This window comes from Desmodus rotundus, chromosome 1 (genome assembly GCF_022682495.2).
Source record: "Desmodus rotundus isolate HL8 chromosome 1, HLdesRot8A.1, whole genome shotgun sequence".
NCBI lineage: Eukaryota > Metazoa > Chordata > Mammalia > Chiroptera > Phyllostomidae > Desmodus > Desmodus rotundus.
In genome coordinates, this window is record NC_071387.1 from 80,443,719 (window position 1) to 80,462,591 (window position 18,873).

The 18,873-nt window shown below is 41.6% G+C and overlaps 1 protein-coding gene across 1 annotated transcript in view; it reads left to right on the forward strand.

The window, feature by feature from the left end:
- Positions 1–445: 445 nt before the first annotated feature.
- The window catches only part of FBP2 (fructose-bisphosphatase 2), a 60,746-nt gene continuing 42,318 nt past the window's right edge, over positions 446–18,873 (forward strand). Inside the window, exons 1-3 of the mRNA XM_024558369.3 lie at positions 446–705; positions 4,721–4,883; positions 7,064–7,156. Of these exons, the coding sequence (XP_024414137.2) occupies positions 536–705; positions 4,721–4,883; positions 7,064–7,156 (426 nt within the window). The 5' untranslated portion in view covers positions 446–535. The remainder of the gene's footprint in view (positions 706–4,720; positions 4,884–7,063; positions 7,157–18,873) is intronic.

Below are 18,873 nucleotides of genomic sequence, written 5' to 3' on the forward strand. Positions count from 1 at the left end.
AAATAAAAAGCATCCTTCAAACTTATATGAAAGAACCCTTCCTTGCTAATAGGTCCCAGGATTGCCATTACTTTATCTTGTCACCTATACCCCAGATAAGATAACTGCCAATATGTATTATATAAACCACAGGGGAATTGGATTCTGTACTAGATAGATGCAAAGAATCCTTTCCAGTCCTTGAATAAGATTCTATGGATCATTTCATAGTGGCTGCATTTCTCATCTCCCACCTGTTACTAGATGGTTGCTTCTTAGGATCTTTGAAGAAAGCAGCTCATCAAGAGAAAATAGGTCTGTGTCTCTGGGCTTCCCAGTTCTATTTACAGCTTGCTACTGCACCTTGACAGCCTTCAGAAGAGCATGCCAGAGAGCTATCCTCGAGGCTTGCCCAGTTACCTCAATCACGTGGGATGGGCAACTTTCCTTAAAGGTCCTGGGCCAGCTCTGATATCAGGGAGCTACAGCTCTTAAGAGATAGATAAACAGGCTTTCTGCAGGGAGAAAAGAAGGATTTGAAAAATTACCTGCCACAATGACAGACAGAAGCCCCTTCGAAACGGACGTGGTCACCCTGACCCGCTATGTTATGGAAAAGGGGCGTCAGGCAAAAGGGACTGGAGAGCTCACGCAGCTGCTAAACTCCATGCTGACGGCCATCAAAGCCATTTCCTCAGCTGTGCGCAAGGCGGGCCTGGCCAACCTGTGAGTCCGGGGAGCAGGTGCGAGTGCACAGAGCCGCCCTGACATGCGGGGATAGGGCCCAGGTGGGGTGTGGGCAAAACTAGGCACTTGTCAGAAAATCTGGTCAAAGCTCTTTGCCTAGGTGCCCCGGACAGAAGTTGCCTTTTAAGTTTCTGTCACGTGTGCTTTGATAAAGGGGACTTTGACTTGTTTTAAGAAAGGAACAAAATACTTGGAGACATGTTATAGAGAAAAAAATATAATTTTTTCAGTTGCCAAGTATTATAATGATAATAAGCTCAGTGGTTTGTTACATTAACACATATTGAATGATGGCGACTTTTGTATTTGCATTCTCACTGGCACAAAGAAACAGCCGGGAGGCTGGAGAGGTCTCTTTATGCCTTTTGTAGGAAGGAGCATTTTATTGTCCTGACGTTTGCCAATACATTAGGAGCTAGGAACCATTTACAAATGTAGGCCCCAACCTACGAAACAACTCTTTAATTTCTCCTCTGTGACTCTTTTTTTTATCTTCTCCACTTGGTGGGCAGGAAGCTAGGAAAACAAAATGCACAGCGTTCTGCACTTTGTTCCTTTGGTGCTTCATACAAGCACAGGAAGCCAAGTTCGGGCTATGGCTACTGATCAACAAGGCAAGTGTCCAGTTTAAGTTTGTAATTAAAAAAAGGCAGTCTTCTTTGGGCTTCCTTTTTCATTGCAGTAATTCCAGTGGAGTTCCTTTCAGAAGTTTAAAGGACTTATTATTATTATTACTCCAAAATGAAGAAATAACAAAGTTCAATGTTTAAAATTTTTATTATTAACAAATTAGTGCTTTTAACACAAAAATGTGATAGCATTATATGACAAGATATAATTATCACAAGATAATTACAGAATTATTTGTGCAAGGTTTTGTGACCCAGTAATGGGATCCAGGTTAAGATGCCTTATGTTTAGCTTCTTCCCACTCTGTGTATTGCTATCATTTGGAGATAATGGCCAAGCTCTACACTTAAGGATGCTCATGAATGTGAGGTGCAGCCATTTGCCTCTGCCCTGCTTCTGCCAGATGATGAGGCTTGCTGAGTGACACTAAATAGTGACTTTGTCTCTGCCTGTAGGTGGGCCCTGCTTGGCTCAGTGTCCTTTCCTGCTGACACCTCAGTATTATTGGCCTGTCCTTTGGGCTCCTGCTCTGGGCAGGACGCTTGGCTGGGCAGCAGTTGCTGTGGTAGGGTTGTATCAATCAGCTGCAGAATGGACCCAGTGGCCACTCATTATCCAGATGAAGTGGACTCAGTCAGGAATTGGATAAGTAAGGTGCTCATCTGACTTGGCTTTTCTGTCCATGTGATCATGGGCAATGACCTATTCTCACTAAGACCTCAGTTTGTAAAATGGAGAGGATCCTAAGAGCCCCTAACTTGCAGGGTTGTTGTAAGTGTTAGCAAGTCCATGTGATGATGATTTCGACAGTGGCAACCTAAATGTTCAGTACATGTTCTTTATTACCACAGTTTAAAGCCCCATTCCAGGGAAATTTGCCAGTTGGCTGATTGATGCTGCAGACTGACCATTAGGTGGCAGGTGCAGCCTGTGGAAACAAGACGTCAGGATTCCACATTTTCTAGGGCCTGAATCTTCCTCGGTCTGGCAGGGGATCCACATACTGCCCACTTAGACAGCCTTCTTTCCCCATCTCTTCTCTAAAAGACACCCTGAGTAGCAGCAGGAGAAGCCCATGGGTTGGAAATCCTTTCTACCAAGATGCTGAGATTGTTTTAAGAGGCCCTTGGTATTGCTTCTCAGAGATCTAAACGGTAGCACTCTGTCCCAGAGGAATTCTGCTGAGGAGAATGGGACTTTCACAAGTACCTGCCACTTCCCAGTTAGGGAGCCTCAAGTCCCTCACTCTACCTCTTCTTTTTGCAAAGACATTTCTAGGCACACACTCTATTAATGTAACTTAAAAGTGATGAGAAATTTTCATGTTTTCCTTCTTTTTTTCTCTACTCCTTGCTGAAAGGAATGCTAGAATGCCTCCCCCGAAAACCTCTCCATGACTTTTATTGTCAAAATGTCTGAACATCCAGCTTGAAAATGGTCAGGAAAGCTTCATTGTAGTTAAAATGCTAGAAGGTATTGTCCTGTGGGTAAAATGCCCCTCACCCATGCTCTAACTTGGAGTGGTAGGCAATCAGGCCTCCTTGGGAACGTGCCTCCATTCTTTCTGGAAGTTGGAGTGTGGCTGTGGGTTTTTCACAGCAGGATGCCCAGTACCGGGAGGGAGGGTGAGGGGGCCTGTTGAGGGGGAGGTAAGGATGTAGTTTGTGGGGTCCTGGGGGCGGTTTGCAAGCACAGGATAGACCTATTTCTCAACTCTGCCCACCACAGGGCTTGGGAACTCCAGCTCTTCATTCTCCAGCAGCATCCACTTCTAGAATCCACATTAAACAAGAGGTTGGGTTTGTGGTGCCTTTAAACTCCAATGCACAATAACCCAGCTTTGTTGTTGCTGTTGTTTGTTTATTTGCTTTCGTTTTGAACCAGAAACTACATTCTTTGGGGCCAGGCTACCAGTATTGTTTTACAGGGCAGCTGGCTCAGTACATCACATCACAACAGACATCAAGTGATGGGGCAGGGCTGTGGGGGAGGGAAGAGGCTGTCAGTCAGGGAAGAGAGTGGGAAATGACTTGTCCCCACTGAGCGTAAATCTGAGGTTCTCAACCCGGGCCACCAGTTAGACCACCTGAGGATTCCTTCAACAAATAAATGGTGTTAAAAAGGGAAAAGATTACTGTTCTGCTCTCCTTTTTTGTCATTCAATGAACATATATTAAGCACCTCCCATGTCTCTAGATACTATGGAAATAAATATGGTAGCTCCACTGCTTGCCTCAGTGAGTAGATAATCTAGCAGGAAAAACATTCCCATGAACAGATTGTGAGCCAATGTGGATGGGATAGCAGGGGTGTGCCTGGTGTGTGGTGGGAACATGAAGGGGGACAAGGGAAGCTTCCAGAGTGGGTTAGGGGGCCCAATAAGGAAAAGCTGATGGTGTGCAGGCAGTACGTCTGTGGGGAGAGGGCCATGTGTGAAGGTGAAAAGGACAGGAGCAGCTTGCTGGGTATCAGTGGCCACAGGACCTTTGCAGCTGTTGGACTGCAGAAGGCTTAAGTGGTGGTGGGGGGGTGGTCAAGTGGTTCTTGGAGAGAAGAGCATGGGGGTGGGGCAGTAAACCCAGGGGATGATCCTAAGGCAAGTGTGTGCCCTGTGGGTGGGTAAGTACAGAAGCTGAGACTGGCTAAGTGAGGGTGAGAAGCACAAGAGAAAGTGCCAGTGTGGGAACAGGTATTGCCAGTGGGTCCTGTGTGGTTCCCCTCCCACTGTGGGGATGGGAGTGCTGGGTAGACAGTGATCTTCCATCAGGGTGGAAGATGTGAGACCTTTGCAAATTAATACTCTAAAACACAAAGACTCTAGATATAACTTTATAGTAATGCTCTTTCTGATATTGCTTGAAAAGACATAGTGAAAAACTATATTAAATTAGTTAAGTCTGTCTCCAAATATCCTTTTTATTCAAGTAACACCACCCTAAAGCAGGGCAATTTTTAATTTAGCCAAGCAGGCCACTATTTGAGGATAAATAACAAATATTGAAACTCTAGGGCTAGAAAGTCTTAGTTCTTTATGTTTTTGGAGTCATTAATTATAGCACTGTGTGCATCAGGCAGGTTTGTAATTTACAATAGTAAGACTGAATTCTGGTTAGCATGTTGGAGGAGAGCGGACTAGGATAATATCCTGGAGGTGTAAAGGAAGCAAGGATGAGAATCACTGCTGTGAGACAGGGCATACTTGGGCTGTTATTATAACTTAGAGACTCAGGAGCCATGAAGGGAAAGGAGATACACTGGTGTTGTGTTAGTGTCTGGACTTATTTGTTGGAGTTCAGGATCTTTTGGTGATGTCTAGTGATATCACTGAAATTTTTGGGTTTTTTTTTTTCTTTTGTCTTCTTAGGTATGGAATCGCGGGAAGCGTGAATGTGACAGGGGATGAGGTGAAGAAACTGGACGTGTTATCCAATTCCCTGGTAATCAACATGCTCCAGTCCTCCTACAGCACATGTGTACTGGTCTCAGAAGAGAATAAAGAGGCCGTTATCACCGCCAAGGACAAGAGGGTGCGTAAGGGAGGCGGGGTGCAGTTTTGCCCATCACCACTAGATGGCGACACTGAGTTGAGAAGATGGTTGCCTTGCATTTCTTTTGTTTCTGCCATTTTCCTCTACTGCTTAATTTCGTTTTCCGGAAACAACTGCATACTTCTTTACTTAGAAGTCTTACGCTGTCAGGTAAAAAAAGACTCCATATCTAGCAGGGCAGTGATTCACTCAGGAAATAAATCAGAGTGATTTACCAAAATGCCTCAGTGGGTAGGGTACATGGATTTTCGTTTAACCTGCAAGTCTGGAACAAGTGCTGGCATTTTGGGGAGACTTGAAAATCAGTAAGTTCAGTAAAGAGTTGAGTTCCTGGAAACAGTCGTACTATATAGCCTGTTACTTTCCCCTCCCCACTTCTATTCACAACATGCTCCCCCTGCAACACACACACACACACACACACACACACACACACACACACACACACTTCCTCTCAAGGAGATTATGGTTCCAGCAGAGGTTTCTTTATTCCAGACACATTGTCAGACTAATATAGAAAAGATAGTGGCTCTCTTGCATTAATACAATGGTCAACTTGGTTAGTGCAGGGCATGGCTGGCAGGGCATATTCACTCTGGTTTCATGAACAGTTTACTAAAGAAAGAGGTTTTTTGGTGGTCAAAACATTCGATCATGTTCTTCTGCTGATACAATAATACAAAATACATACTGGGACTATTGTCCCTTGATTTATATATCAGGTGTTGGAGACAAAGTGCCATTTCTTTATGATGAGTTGGTAGTGCAGAAAAGGTAAAGCCAAATTTATTAAGTGCCTACCATATGCCAGGGACTGTGCAAAGCACTTTACTCCTGTTGTCTCACATAATTGAAGCTAAATCACACCTATTCTTTTCAACTTTCAATTTCCACTGATATGATCCTCAAGTCTCTCTCCAATATGATCTATCATTTTCTTTCCCAGCTGGCCTGAGCTACACAGGTCTTCATGCTAGTTCTTGAATACTCCATGCCTACTCCCATGTAAGTTCCTTAAACACTTTCCAACTTATGCTAGATATCCAACAAGTCTGTTGAATGAATACATGAATTAAAGAACAGGCTAAGTTGGATTATCTGCAAGGAGAATGGGAAATATCCAAGTGTATTAATTACCCCACTCATTTGTGCACTTTCCTTCCATCCTTGCCTACCCCAGTTGAACAAGGTATTAAAAAAGGAAATAAAATTCAACTTAAGCTAGGAAAAAGTAATTTTAGTGACAATAGAAGTGACTCCCATTTTACTTCAAGGTTTTTTTTTTAACCATATTTAATTAGCTAGGATATTCCAATCCCCATCACTAAGGCTCTCACAGGGCCTTGCACAAAGGAGGCCTGTAAAAGTATCTGGTGATTTCTCCCCATGAAGTGTTGGCTGGAGTTGTCTGTGACAGCCAACCCACAGCAATGTGGGGGGATGTGAGGGACATGTTATCCCAAGACCCCACCTGCTCTGTCTTCTGGTCTTCATGTCAGACATGTGGGTTGGATACAGCAAAATGCAGAAGAGTATTTTTTGTTTTATCTATGCATACCAGATATTTATACATACCAGCTGTCTTAATAAGATGGACCCAAAGGCCCTGGGACATTGCTCTGAGATTTTCTTTTCTTTTCTTCTTCTTTTTTTTTTTTTTGTGCAAAAATGCCCCAAAATGAAAAAAAAAAAAAAAGCCTACCTGGGGAGAGGGTCAAAAAGAATTATCAATAAATCCATAACTGACATTACTAAGAATGTGGGTGGAATGAGTCCGAGTTTATCTTCAGTTTCCCCACCTCTTCCCTGAAAAATGCCCTTTTCAGACCTTGTTTCCTTTCACCCCCTCAGCAGCTCCAAGTCCCCATGGACCCAAATAGGAAGGGATGGTGAAGCCAGAGGAGGTAGGAAGAAAGCTATTTGAAGGTGGAAAGAAGTCCATTGCCCTGTATGGCCATAAATAATCTGTTGTCAGCAGATAGATAGGCGTTGACCTGCACAATTCATATATGCTGATACACTTCACCCACCTTAAGTAATTGCATTTTTTGATAAGAATATCTCTTTGTTCTCAGTCACTTTTTGGTGTTGTATTATCTATCCATCACAGTTACATAGACTGTGTTGATCTGAAGTGGTTCTTTCCTCTGTGCATTTAGGGGAAATATGTGGTCTGCTTTGACCCACTGGATGGATCTTCCAACATCGACTGTCTGGCCTCTATTGGAACCATATTTGCCATCTACAGAAAGGTGAGTAGACAGTCTGATCTTTAATGTTTTGTTTCTCTGATGGTTTCTGGAAGGTTTCTGGACTAGGAGCCACAAGTCTGGAGTTCTAATCTCTATCCTCCCACTAAGCAGGCAGGCCACTATAGGCAAATCGTGAACCTCACTTTGCCTCAGACTCCTTACTGGGGGAACTGAATTGATAATTTTACCTCTGCCTTCTTCCCTGCATTCGTGGGAAGGTAAAGTGACAGGACAGATGGGGCCTTGTACTGAAAACCATTGTATGAGATAAAATGTCAGACATGGTATTAGGTTCCAGGTGGCATCTGTTTCTTTTTTAAGGATCTTAAATCTGACTGCATTACTTTTCTATCACTGCTATAACAATTTACACACATTTAGAGCTTAAAATGACACCCACTGATGATCTCCTAGTTCTATAGGTCAGAAGTCTGGCAGGCGTGGCTAGGTTCTCTGCTCACAGTCTCCTAAGGCCAAAATCTGGGTGTCGGCCAGCCTTGCCTCCTATTGAGAGGTGGTGCTATGTGTGTAGAATTAACTTCTAGGCTTATTTAGGTTTTTGGCAGATTTCAGTTCTAGTCTATTGTAGGACGGAAGTTCTTGTTTCCTGGTTGGCTGATGCTGGGGGTCATTCTCAGTTTCTAGAGGCTTCCTGCATTCTCTGGCTTATGACTGCTATATTATTAAGTCCAACAAAGGCAAAATAAGTCTTTCTCACACATCCAGTCTCTTTGACACCCCCACTTTGCCTCATTGCTTTGCCTCCAGCCACATAAAGAGTTCTCTGCTTTCAAGGGTTCATTCATCTCATTAGATTTGGGCTCACTGAATAATCCAGGATAAGCTACCTATTTTAAATAGGTAACTCTAGTTATATCAGCCAAGTCCCTTTTGCCATGTAATGCAAGATAGTCACAGATTCTGGGAATTAGGACATCTTTGGGGCCATTCCATCTACCCCACATACCTAACAATATAGACAGGATCATGTGGGTTGGTTTGTGATTATTGGGAAACTTCACAACCAAACACATAATCCACACTCTTCCTCAACCTGAGGATCAGGCCTTGCTCCAGTCAGAAAGACTGGCCTTTGCCCTTGTGGCTTTAGGGTAGAAGGAGGCCAGGATTGTTCAGTTGGTTAACTTGCCCTCTGACTGGTTTTCGAGGCCCATCTCTCTGACTCCACAGTATGTGTTCTTTCCACTGAACTACTTATGCTCAAACAAATATGAGGGAGGATTGGGTATGCCTTGTGTTATCTAATGTGCTGTCTGTACGTGTTGATAATGCAACAGATATTTCTGCTTGTCTGATTGTTGTCCAAAAAAGGGGGGCAATAATTTGATCAGGATGTTCACAGAAATGGTTGAGTATGGTCGCAAAATATAGGAAAAAGTGAATACTGTGGAAATTGAAATATAGGAAAGTGTACAGGGAACCAACAGTGACAGGAAGGAAACCAGAACTCAAATGAATGGTTTGGAGCAGAAGGAAAAAATAAACATTCAACCAGAACAGAATAAAGAAACAAGGATTCAAAAAAATGAGGAGAGATTTAGGAACTTCTGGGACAACTTTAAACATTCCAACATCTGAATCATAGGGGTGCCAGAAGCAGAAAAGGAAGAGCAAGAAATGGAAAACTTATTTGAAAACATAATGAAGGAGAACTTTCCTAATCTAGCAGAAGAAACAAACTTTCAGGAAGTCCAGGAAGCTCAGAGAGTCGGAAAAAAGTTGGACCCAAGGAGCCCATACCAAGGCACATCATAATCACATTACCCAAGATTGAATATATGGAGAGAATCTTAAAACTAGCAAGAGAAAAGGAGAGAGTTACCTACAAAGGAGTTCCCACAAGACTGTCAGCTGATTTCTCAAAACAAACTTTGCAGGCAAGAAGGGGCTGCAAAGAAGTATTCCAAGTCATGAAAAGTAAGCACCTATATCCAAGATTACTGTATCCAGGAAAGCCATCCTTTAGATGGAAGGGCAGGTAAAGTGCTTCCCAGATAAGGTCAAGTTCAAGGAGTTCATCATCACTAAGTCCTTATTATATGAAGTGTTAAAGGGACTTATCTAAGAAAAAAAAGAAGATCAAAAATATGAATAGTAAAATGACAACAAACTCAGAACTATCAAAAACTAGACCTTAAAAAAACAAAAAACAAAAATGAACTAAGCAAACAACTAGAACAGGAACAGATTCACAGGAATAGAGATCATATGGAGAGTTACCAGCAGGGAAGTAGAAGGGGGAGAATGGGGAAAAAGATACAGGGAATAAGAAGCATAAATGGTAGGTACAAAATAGACAGGGGGAGGTTAAGAATAGTATGGAAATGTAGAAGCCAAAGAACTTATATGTATGACCCATGGACATGAACTAAGGTGGGGGAATGATGGTGGGAGGAGGGTACAGGGCAGAGGGGAATAAAAGGGGAAAAAATGGGACAACTGTAATAGCATAATTAATAAAATGTCTTATGAAAAATGAGAATGAAAAGGCAACCACAGACTTGTAGAAAATATTTGTAATACATATATCCAAAAAAGATGCAGACACATAGATGCAGAATAAATGAAGAACTTGTATAATTCAATAAAAAGTACTGTCAATTTAATTAAAGGAATGAGCTAAAGACTTTAACAGGCACTTCAAAAAAGAGATTTTCCACCCACCTAGTTAATAAGCACTTTTAATAAGCACTAGTTAATAATTCACTTTTGATGTTGAGAAATACTTATCATTGTTTGTCAGGGAAATGGACAGTAAAATGACAGTGAAACATCATTCATCCCTCCAGAATGGCCAAAAGACTAACAATGCCAAGTGTTGATGAAGGAACTAGAATTCTTATACATTGTTAGTGGGAGTAGAATATGATACAAACACTTTAAAAAACTTTTGATAGCACCTGTTAGTGCTAAACATATATTTATACACTATGGTCCAGCAAGTAGGCACCCAGGATAGATGCATGCTTGTGTCTGTCAAAAGATGCATGCAAGTTATTCATAATAGCCCCAAACCTAAAAATTCAAATACATATCAACATTAAAATGACTAAACAAATTGTGATATATTCATACAACAGAAAACCACATAGCAACGAAAAAGAACAAACTCCCAAGAAAGGCCTCTGACTTCCAGTCAACATGGAAGTATAGATAAATATGGCTTGCCTCCTCAAACAACCACATCAAAACTACAACTAAATTATAGAAAAAAACATCAACCAGAGCCATCTGAAATCAACTTGAATGGAAATCCAACAACTCTGGAATTAAAGATACCTCTTTAATCCAGACTGGTAGGAGGGATGGAGATGCTGAATGGGCTGGTCCCACACCCACAGGTGGTGGATAAAAATTCAGGAGAGATATCTTGGGAGTGAGGAGTCCCAGCCCCATACCAGGACCCCCAGCCAAGGGTTCCAGTGCCAAGATGATAAGTCCCCATAACTTCTGGCTGCAAAAACCAGTGGGGATTGAGTCTGTGGAAGAATCCTTGGGAGTCCTAAGCAGTTCCTCTTAAGGAACCTGTACACAAACATACTCAGGATACTCCCTCTGAGCTCCAGCAGTGCGGTAGAAGCATAAAGTGGCATACAGGGAGGAACTGAAGTGTATGGAATCAAGGCAAGAACTGGGGAACAGCTTTCTCCTGACAGAAAAATGAGCAGAGGCCGTTGTTCCTTTTCTGAACTCTCCTCATACAGATGCACAGAGCTGTCAGGTGGGTGCCATATCTGAGACTCCATCAACCTGACTAACGTTGTTTGCGCAGCCCTGGAGATCCCCTGAGGCTTTGCCTCACCCAACTTATGGGTCCACACAAGCTATGAACAGTGACTTTTACATATTAATGGCTGGACTTGGCTCATGCTTCATAATTCCAAAAATTTCTAAAACAAGCAACAGCCAGCGTCAGTTGAGTCCCCAACCCCAAACCTCTTCCTAAGTGGTCCTGGGCCTGGCTTCACCTGAGAACTTCCAAACCTAGCATAAGTAGCAGCCATCTTCAGATTACTTTGTAGCTCATGCAGGGTGGCTCTGGGCAGAACACAGGTTGGGGCTGACCTCAGCCTGCACACCCAGTGGACAGCTATAGACCACATCGGAACACCACCATACTGCCCCTGCACAGCTGATCCTCCATGGAAGGCAGAGGTTGGTAGTCAGTGGTCATAGGCAGTCCTTGTAGCTGACTGGCCTGGGTAAAACTCTTCCATTGGTCTGCCAACAGCAACCAAGGCTCAACTACAAGAGGAGAATGTACTCAACCCACACAGAGGGTGCACCTCGAGGACCCAGCTTGGGTGAAAGGGGAAGCAGTATTACTGGACCCTATAAGACATCCACTACATTAGGTCATGCTACTAAGACAGAGAGTCATAGACCTCTACCTAATACATAGAAACAAACACAAGGAGGCTGCCAAAATGACAAGACAAAGAAACATGGCCCAAATGAAAGATCAGGTCAAAATTCCGGAAAAAGAACTAAACAAAATGGACATAAGCAATCTATTAGATGTAGACTTCAAAACAATGATTATAAGGATGCTCAAAGAACTTAGTGAGGACTTCAACAACATAGAAAAGAACTAGTCAGAAATGAAGGATACATCAATTGAAATAAAGAACAATTTACAGGGAAACAACAGTGGAATGGATGAAGCTGAGAATCAAATCAATGATTTGGAACATAAGGAAGCAAAAAACACCTAATCAGAACAAGAAGAAGAAAAGAGAATCCAAAAAAAAAAAAAAAAAAGAGGATAGTGTAAGGAGCCTCAGGGACAACTTCAAGTGTTCCAAAATTCACATCATAGGGATGCCAGGAGGAGAAGAGAAAGTGCAAGAATGTGAAAACTTATTTGAAAAAATAATGAAAGAAAACTTCCCTAATTTGGTGAAAGAAGTAGACATGCAAGTCCAGGAAACACAGAGTCCAAAACAAGATGGATGCAAGGAGGCCCACTCCAAGACACATCATAATTAAAATGCCAAAGTTAAAATAAAGAGAGAATCTTAAAAGCAGCAAGAGAATAGCAGTTAATTAGCTACAGGGTAGTTTCCATAAGACTGTCAGGTGATTTATCAAAAGAAACTTTGCAGGCTAAAAGGGATTAACAAGAAATACTCAAAGTCATGGAAAGTGAGGTCCTACATTCCCTGGCTGGTGTAGCTCAGTAGATTGAGCGCGGGCCTGTGAACCAAAGGGTTGCCGGTTTGATTCCCAGTCAGAGTACATGCCTGGGGTGCGAGTCAGGTCCCCAGTAGGGGCGTACAAGAGGCAACCACACATTGATGTTTCTCTCCCACATTGATGTTTCTCTCCCTCTCTTTCTCATTCCCTTCCCTTTCACTAAAAATAACTAATATTACAGCCAAGATTGCTCTACCCAGGAAAGCTATCATTTAGAATCAAAGGGCAGATAAAGAGCTTCCTAGACAAGGAAAAACTAACGAGTTAATCACCACCAAATCATTATTATATGAAATGTTAAAGGTAATTACTTAAGAAAGTGAAGATCAAAACTGGGAGCAATAAAATGGCAATAAACTCATATCTGTCAACAACTGAATCTAAAAAACAAACTAAGAAAATAAGAACAGAGTCTGAATCACAAATACAGAGAGCATTTTGATGGTTGCCATATGGGAGGGGTGTGTAGCAGAATGAGTGAAGAGGTGAGGGGATTAAGAAGTACAAATAGGTAATTACAGAATAACCATGGTGATGTAAAGTACACTATAGGAAATGAAGTAGCCAAAGAACTTATATGCATGACCAATGGACATGAACAAAGGTGTGGGTGTTGCTGAGGGAATGGGCAACACTGGGTGGAAGGGGACGCTGGGTGAAGGGGGGCCAAGGGATAACATTGGGACAACTATAATAGCACAAACAATACAATATAATTTTAAAAAAGAACAAACTCGTGCTATGTGCAAAAATATAAATATAATCATGTAGCTATGTGCAAAAATATAAATATAATCATGTAATGTTGGAAAACATAGTCAGAGACAAAAGAACACTTGCTTTGTAATTTCATTTATATGATATTCCAAAACAGGCAAAACTAATTATCCTTTTGGTGTACAGTTGATAAAGGCCAGAATAGATGGAGGCTACCTTTGGGGGAGGGGATAGTGACTGAAAGAGGGCATGAGCAAATCTACTGGGTTGCTGGAAATGTTCTACAAATTGAGGTTGATAGTTACATGAATATATACTATATGTATGTAAAAATCCATTGAGCTCTACAATTAAGATTTGTGTGCTTTGCCAGATGTAAGTTACACATAAATGAAAGTAAAATAGTCTACTTTCCCATATCCTCTACCACCAAACTAATTAAGCCTTGGCAATTGTCACTAACTTTTTTGATAAGTGGATAGGAAGCACTTCTTCCTTTACATAGGACAGATTTAGATATTTTATTGGTGTAGGGAAAAAATAAAAAAGGCCTGAGAAAGATAACACTAAATTCTTTACTAACTACCCTGAGATTTTCTGAGCAGTGTTGTAGCAAAGGAGATTACTAATTTGAAGTGGAGTTTTGATATCCTAGGACCATACTGGAGGAAAAACATAGTTTAGCCTTCTTTTTATACACTGAAACAAATTACAGATGTATTAATGAGTTTGGTGGAGAGGTGGGAGATGAAATCAGAAAGAAATGGAAGACCACTTGTCTTGTCTTGATGTAGGAGAAATGCTGTCTAAACACAAAGACAACAGAATAGAATAATAAGGGTTGTAATGAATCATTTTAATTACCAAAAATCTGTACTGCAATTAAAAATGCTATAAATAAAATGAAAAGGCAGATGACAACCAAGGAACATATTTGTAACATATGTAAGACATTAATATCTTTTGTATGTAAAGAGCTATTCAATCAACAATAAGAAGGTAAATAACTTGATAGAAAAACAGGCAAAGACATGAAAGAAGCAAGTTAAAAAATAAGAAATAAAAATGGTCAATAAGCATTAAAAGTTTAGCTTGTTAGTTACAAGATAAAAATTAAAACAAAGGAGACATCATATTTTAACCTATCAAATTGGCCAAGTTGAAAAGACAATAGTAGCTTATGTTTATTTATTTGCACATTGAATTAAAATGAACACTCTTAGCTGTGGTATGTGTGCTGACAAGGCTCCCTAACACAGGTAAGTAGCAGTCAATCAAAACAACAGGGCAAGCCATGAATATGCACAGCAGAGAGCCCTGCCTGGAATAAGAGGAAGTGGCAGAGTGTTTCATCATGCATGTTCACAGGGTTCCCCAGCCCAGCCCAGGTTCCTGAAGCAGTTAATCAAACACAGACTTTCAGTTGCCCTCCCCATCTCTGGTGTGGCTATGAACAGCCAGAACTGGGCATGGGCAGCCAGAATAGGGAAGTACATACAAGTGTGCACACTAGGTCCTACTAGCTTAAACTAATTCCTTCTTGCCAGGTGGCACTTGAGGTACCACATGCAACTCCCCTGACTTCAGCCAGACTACCAAAACCACCTAGCTCACAGACTACACAGAGGCCACTTCTAAACAAGGCCACTTTTTCAAAATTGGGGTACAGAGCTATTTCATCTCACTCATAGGAAAAAACCCATAGATTCAAACAAAATGGGGAGACAGAAGAACATGCCTCAAATGAAGGAACCAAAGAAAACAACAACAACAAAAACAGAAAAAAAGCTCTAATAAAACAGACATAAGTAATTTCCCTGGTGAAGAATTCAAATAAATGGTCATAAGGATGCTCAACAGACTTGAAAGTAGAAATAGAGAAACTCAGAGAACTTCAGCAAAGATTTAGAAAATATAATAAAGAACCAATCAGAAATAAAGAATATAATAAATAAAATGAAAAGCACACTAGAAGAAATAAACTGCAAATTAGTTAATATGGAGGAACAAATTAGCAACCTGAAAGACAGAATAGTGGAAATCATTCAATCAGGGCAGTAAAAAGATAAGAGAATTTTAAAAAAGAGGATAATATAAGGGAACTATGGGACAACATTAAGCACATTAATATTCACAGTGCGGGAATATCAGAAGGAGAAGAGAGAGAAAGGGGTAGAAAGTATATTTGAAGAAATAATGGTTGAAAACTTTTTAAATCTGAGGAAGTAAAAAGGCAATCAGATACAGGAAGCCCAGAGAGTTCCAAAAAAGATGAACTCAAAGAGGCTACATCAAGATATCTTGTAATTAAAATGGCAAATATTAAGGATAAAGAGACAATCTCAAAGGCAGAAAGAGAGAAACAATGAGTTACAAACTAGGGAAATCCTATAAGGCCATCACTTGATTTTTCAGCAGCAACTCTACAGGCAAGAAAGGAATGGCAGGAAATGTTTAAAATGCTGAAAGAAAAGAACCTAAAACGTAGAATACTATACCTGGCAAGGTTATCATTTAGAATTGAAGGAGAGATAAAGAGTTTCCCAGACAACCAAAAACTAAAGGAGTTTAGCATCACTAAATCAGCTTTACAAGAAATGTTAAAGGATCTTCTTAATGAAGAAAAAGAAAAGCCATAATCAGAAATAAGAAAATACAGGAAAGAAAAAAATTCACTGATAAAGGCAAATATGTAATAAACACAGTGAATCAACCACTTAAAAGAAGGTTAAAAGACAAAGTAGCAAAATTAACTATAATGACCATAAATAAGGGATACACAAAACAAAAAGATATAAAATATATGGTGTCAAAAACATAAAGTGTGGAGGGAGTGGTGATTTTAGAATGCGTTATCAGCTTAAAATTAACTACTACAGATATGGATGGATATATATGAACCTCATGGTAACCACAAACCAAAAATCTACAAAAATACACAAAAAATAAAGAGAAAGGAACTCAAACAAAACACTGAAGAAGACCAGCAAGCCAAAAGAAAAGAGATCAAGAGAAGAAAGAAACAGAGAAGAACTAGCAACCCCCCCCAAAAGCCCCAAAACCAACTAACAAAAATGATAATATAAATATATTATCAATAATTACTTTAAATGTAAGTGGACTAAATATTCCAATCAAAAGACATGAGGTGGCTGAGTAGATTTTAAAAAAAAGACCCATTCATATGTTGCCTATTTCAAAATAAATTTTAGGTTTAAATACAAAACCTTAGAGCCTTTACAATAAAGCATAAGAGAAAAATCTCCAGGAGCTAGGGATTGGTGCAGAGTTCTTAGACATGACACCAAAAGCACAATACATAAAATCCGAATTGAACTTCATCAAAATTGAAAACCTTAGCTGTGTAAAGAACTGTTTTAAGAAGATGAGCTTACAAATACAAAATGAGAAAAATATTTTCAAGCCACAAGTCTGACAGAGGACATATATCAGGAATATAAAAAAACTCTCAGAAAGATGGCGGTGAGATAGGTGGGAGCAGAGTCCACTTCAGTAAAATACCTAGCTGATCTGAGGAGCAGAGTGCTTAAGGACAATAAGGTCCCTGGGACCAGCGCGGGGACCAGGACGGCTGAAGCCCCAGCCTGGGTGCAGGGTCTGCTGCAGGATTCGTGGGAGAGAGCCAGGCTGGGCAGTGTGAGCAGCCAGGAGTTTGTTTGGACCAGGGGGGCTTGAATAGGAAGAATTTCTCAAAAAGGAAAAGAAAATAGAGGCACATAGTAGCTAGTTAGAGAACTCTCTGCAGCAGCCGCAGCAGCCGTGGCCTCTGGCGCCCCGCCCCGCTCTGCCCCTGGACTCTGAACGCTGAAAAGCAGCCCTGGCACTCACTTAAAGCCCTGCTGGCCTGCGTCTAAGGGCCTAAACCTGAAACCCGGGGTGAGCAGGAGCCCTGATAAGCGGCCCAGCTGCCTGGGCGCCAGACCCAAAGTGCCCCAGTGGGCGCGTACCCCAATCAGTGGCCTGGGGCCCACACCTGAAACCCCTGGTGGGCGCGCGCCCTGATAAGCTGACTGGCTGCCTGGGCGCACAGACAAAAAGCGCCTGGGTGGGCGCGAAATCAGATCAGTGGCTGGTTGCCCCCATGCACGGACCCAAAGCAGGGAATCAGTAGCCAATCCAAGTCCCAAGAGGAGATCGGCCACACAACCTGATCAAGGGCCTGGCTGCCTGGAGGCGACCACACCCAAAAGCACTGGTTCTGAAAAACTCCTACCTAGCCCCTGCGCATAGAACTCTGCAGGGCCTACTGGCTCTCCAGGAGGAAGGCAGAACGCCCAGCAGAGAGGAGCTGCAGGGCTAGGGGAGACTGCATTCCCCGGACAGACTCGACCCAGTAGGGGGCTGAACTACCCCATAGCAGCACCGAAAGCCCCTAGCATCTAAGACAGCAAAGCGCAGGAAGGTGGAATGTGAGTTGCCCCTAATTGGTGCAACTCAAGGACAGCACAGCTGGTGAACTAAAGGCCTAGTGGGGAGGAGAAGGACCCTGAGGAACTGGACTGGAGGCTGAACAACAGCGAATAGTGTGGCTCAGGAAGGGAGAAAAGTGAAACCAATCCTTCCAAACCCCCCCCCACCCCCCCCATTCCACAGACAGGACAACCAGCAGAACTAACCTGACCAGTTTAAAGCCACCAGAAGACTCCTTTTTTTTTCTTTCCTCCTTTCCCCCTGAATTCCTTCTTCTTTTCTGTCCTTCTTTCTTTTTTTTATTCCTTCTTCCTTCCATCCTTTACCTTTTTAATCCTTCTTCCTGCCGTCTTTTATTTACTCTGTTGTTTTAATTTTTTAAAAAATTCCTCTTATCTTGCCTCCAAACTCTCTCTATTCTTCCTTCCTTCCTTTCCTTTTCTATTCCCTTTTTCCCTTCTTCCCTTCGTTTTTTTTTTTTTTTTTGCCCCATTCCTCTTTTTCCCACAGGTGAGACAAGAAAACCTGGAGTGCTGAAAAGACCAGAGTTAGACTGTGTTACACCCATAAATGTCAGCTCAAGACCAGTGAGCACAGGAGATTAAGGAGACAGCACCACTGAATCCCATTGGCATTCTACCATAGAAGTTCATACCATAAACCCAGGGAGTCAGAATAGATCAATTTAAGAAGCAGAGGCTAACAAGAAGAGTCTCACAAACAATGGGAAGACAAAGAAACAATTCCCAAATGAAAGGAAAGGAGGAAGCCTCAGAAGCAATGCTAACTGAAAAAGAGGCAAGTCAATTACCAGATACTGAGTTCAAAGCAATGGTCATCAGGAAGCTCACTGAGCTCTCTGAGCTATAAGAGAACTACCAGAAACTACAGGGAAACTACAATGAACTCACTGCAAACTATATCAACATGAAAAAGGAAATAGAAACTATCAACAAGGGCCAAGAGGAAATGAAGAATACAATTTCTGAATTGAAGAACACAGTAGAAGGAATGAAAAGCAGACTTGATGAAGCAGAGGATCGGATCAGCGAGCTGGAGGACAAAGTAGAAAAAAACACCCAGAAAGAGCAAGAAAAGGAAAAGAGGCTCAGAAAGAATGAAGAGGTAATAAGGGAAATGCAGGACAACATGAAACGTAACAATATCCGTATAATAGGAATACTAGAAGGAGAAGAAGAAGAGCAAGGGATAGAAAACCTCTTTGAAAAAGTAATGATGGAAAATTTCCCTAATATGAGGAGAGAAAAAGTCACCCAAATCCAGGAAACACAGAGAGTCCCAAGCAAGAGGAACCCAAAGAGGCCCACTGCAAGACACATCATAATTAAAAT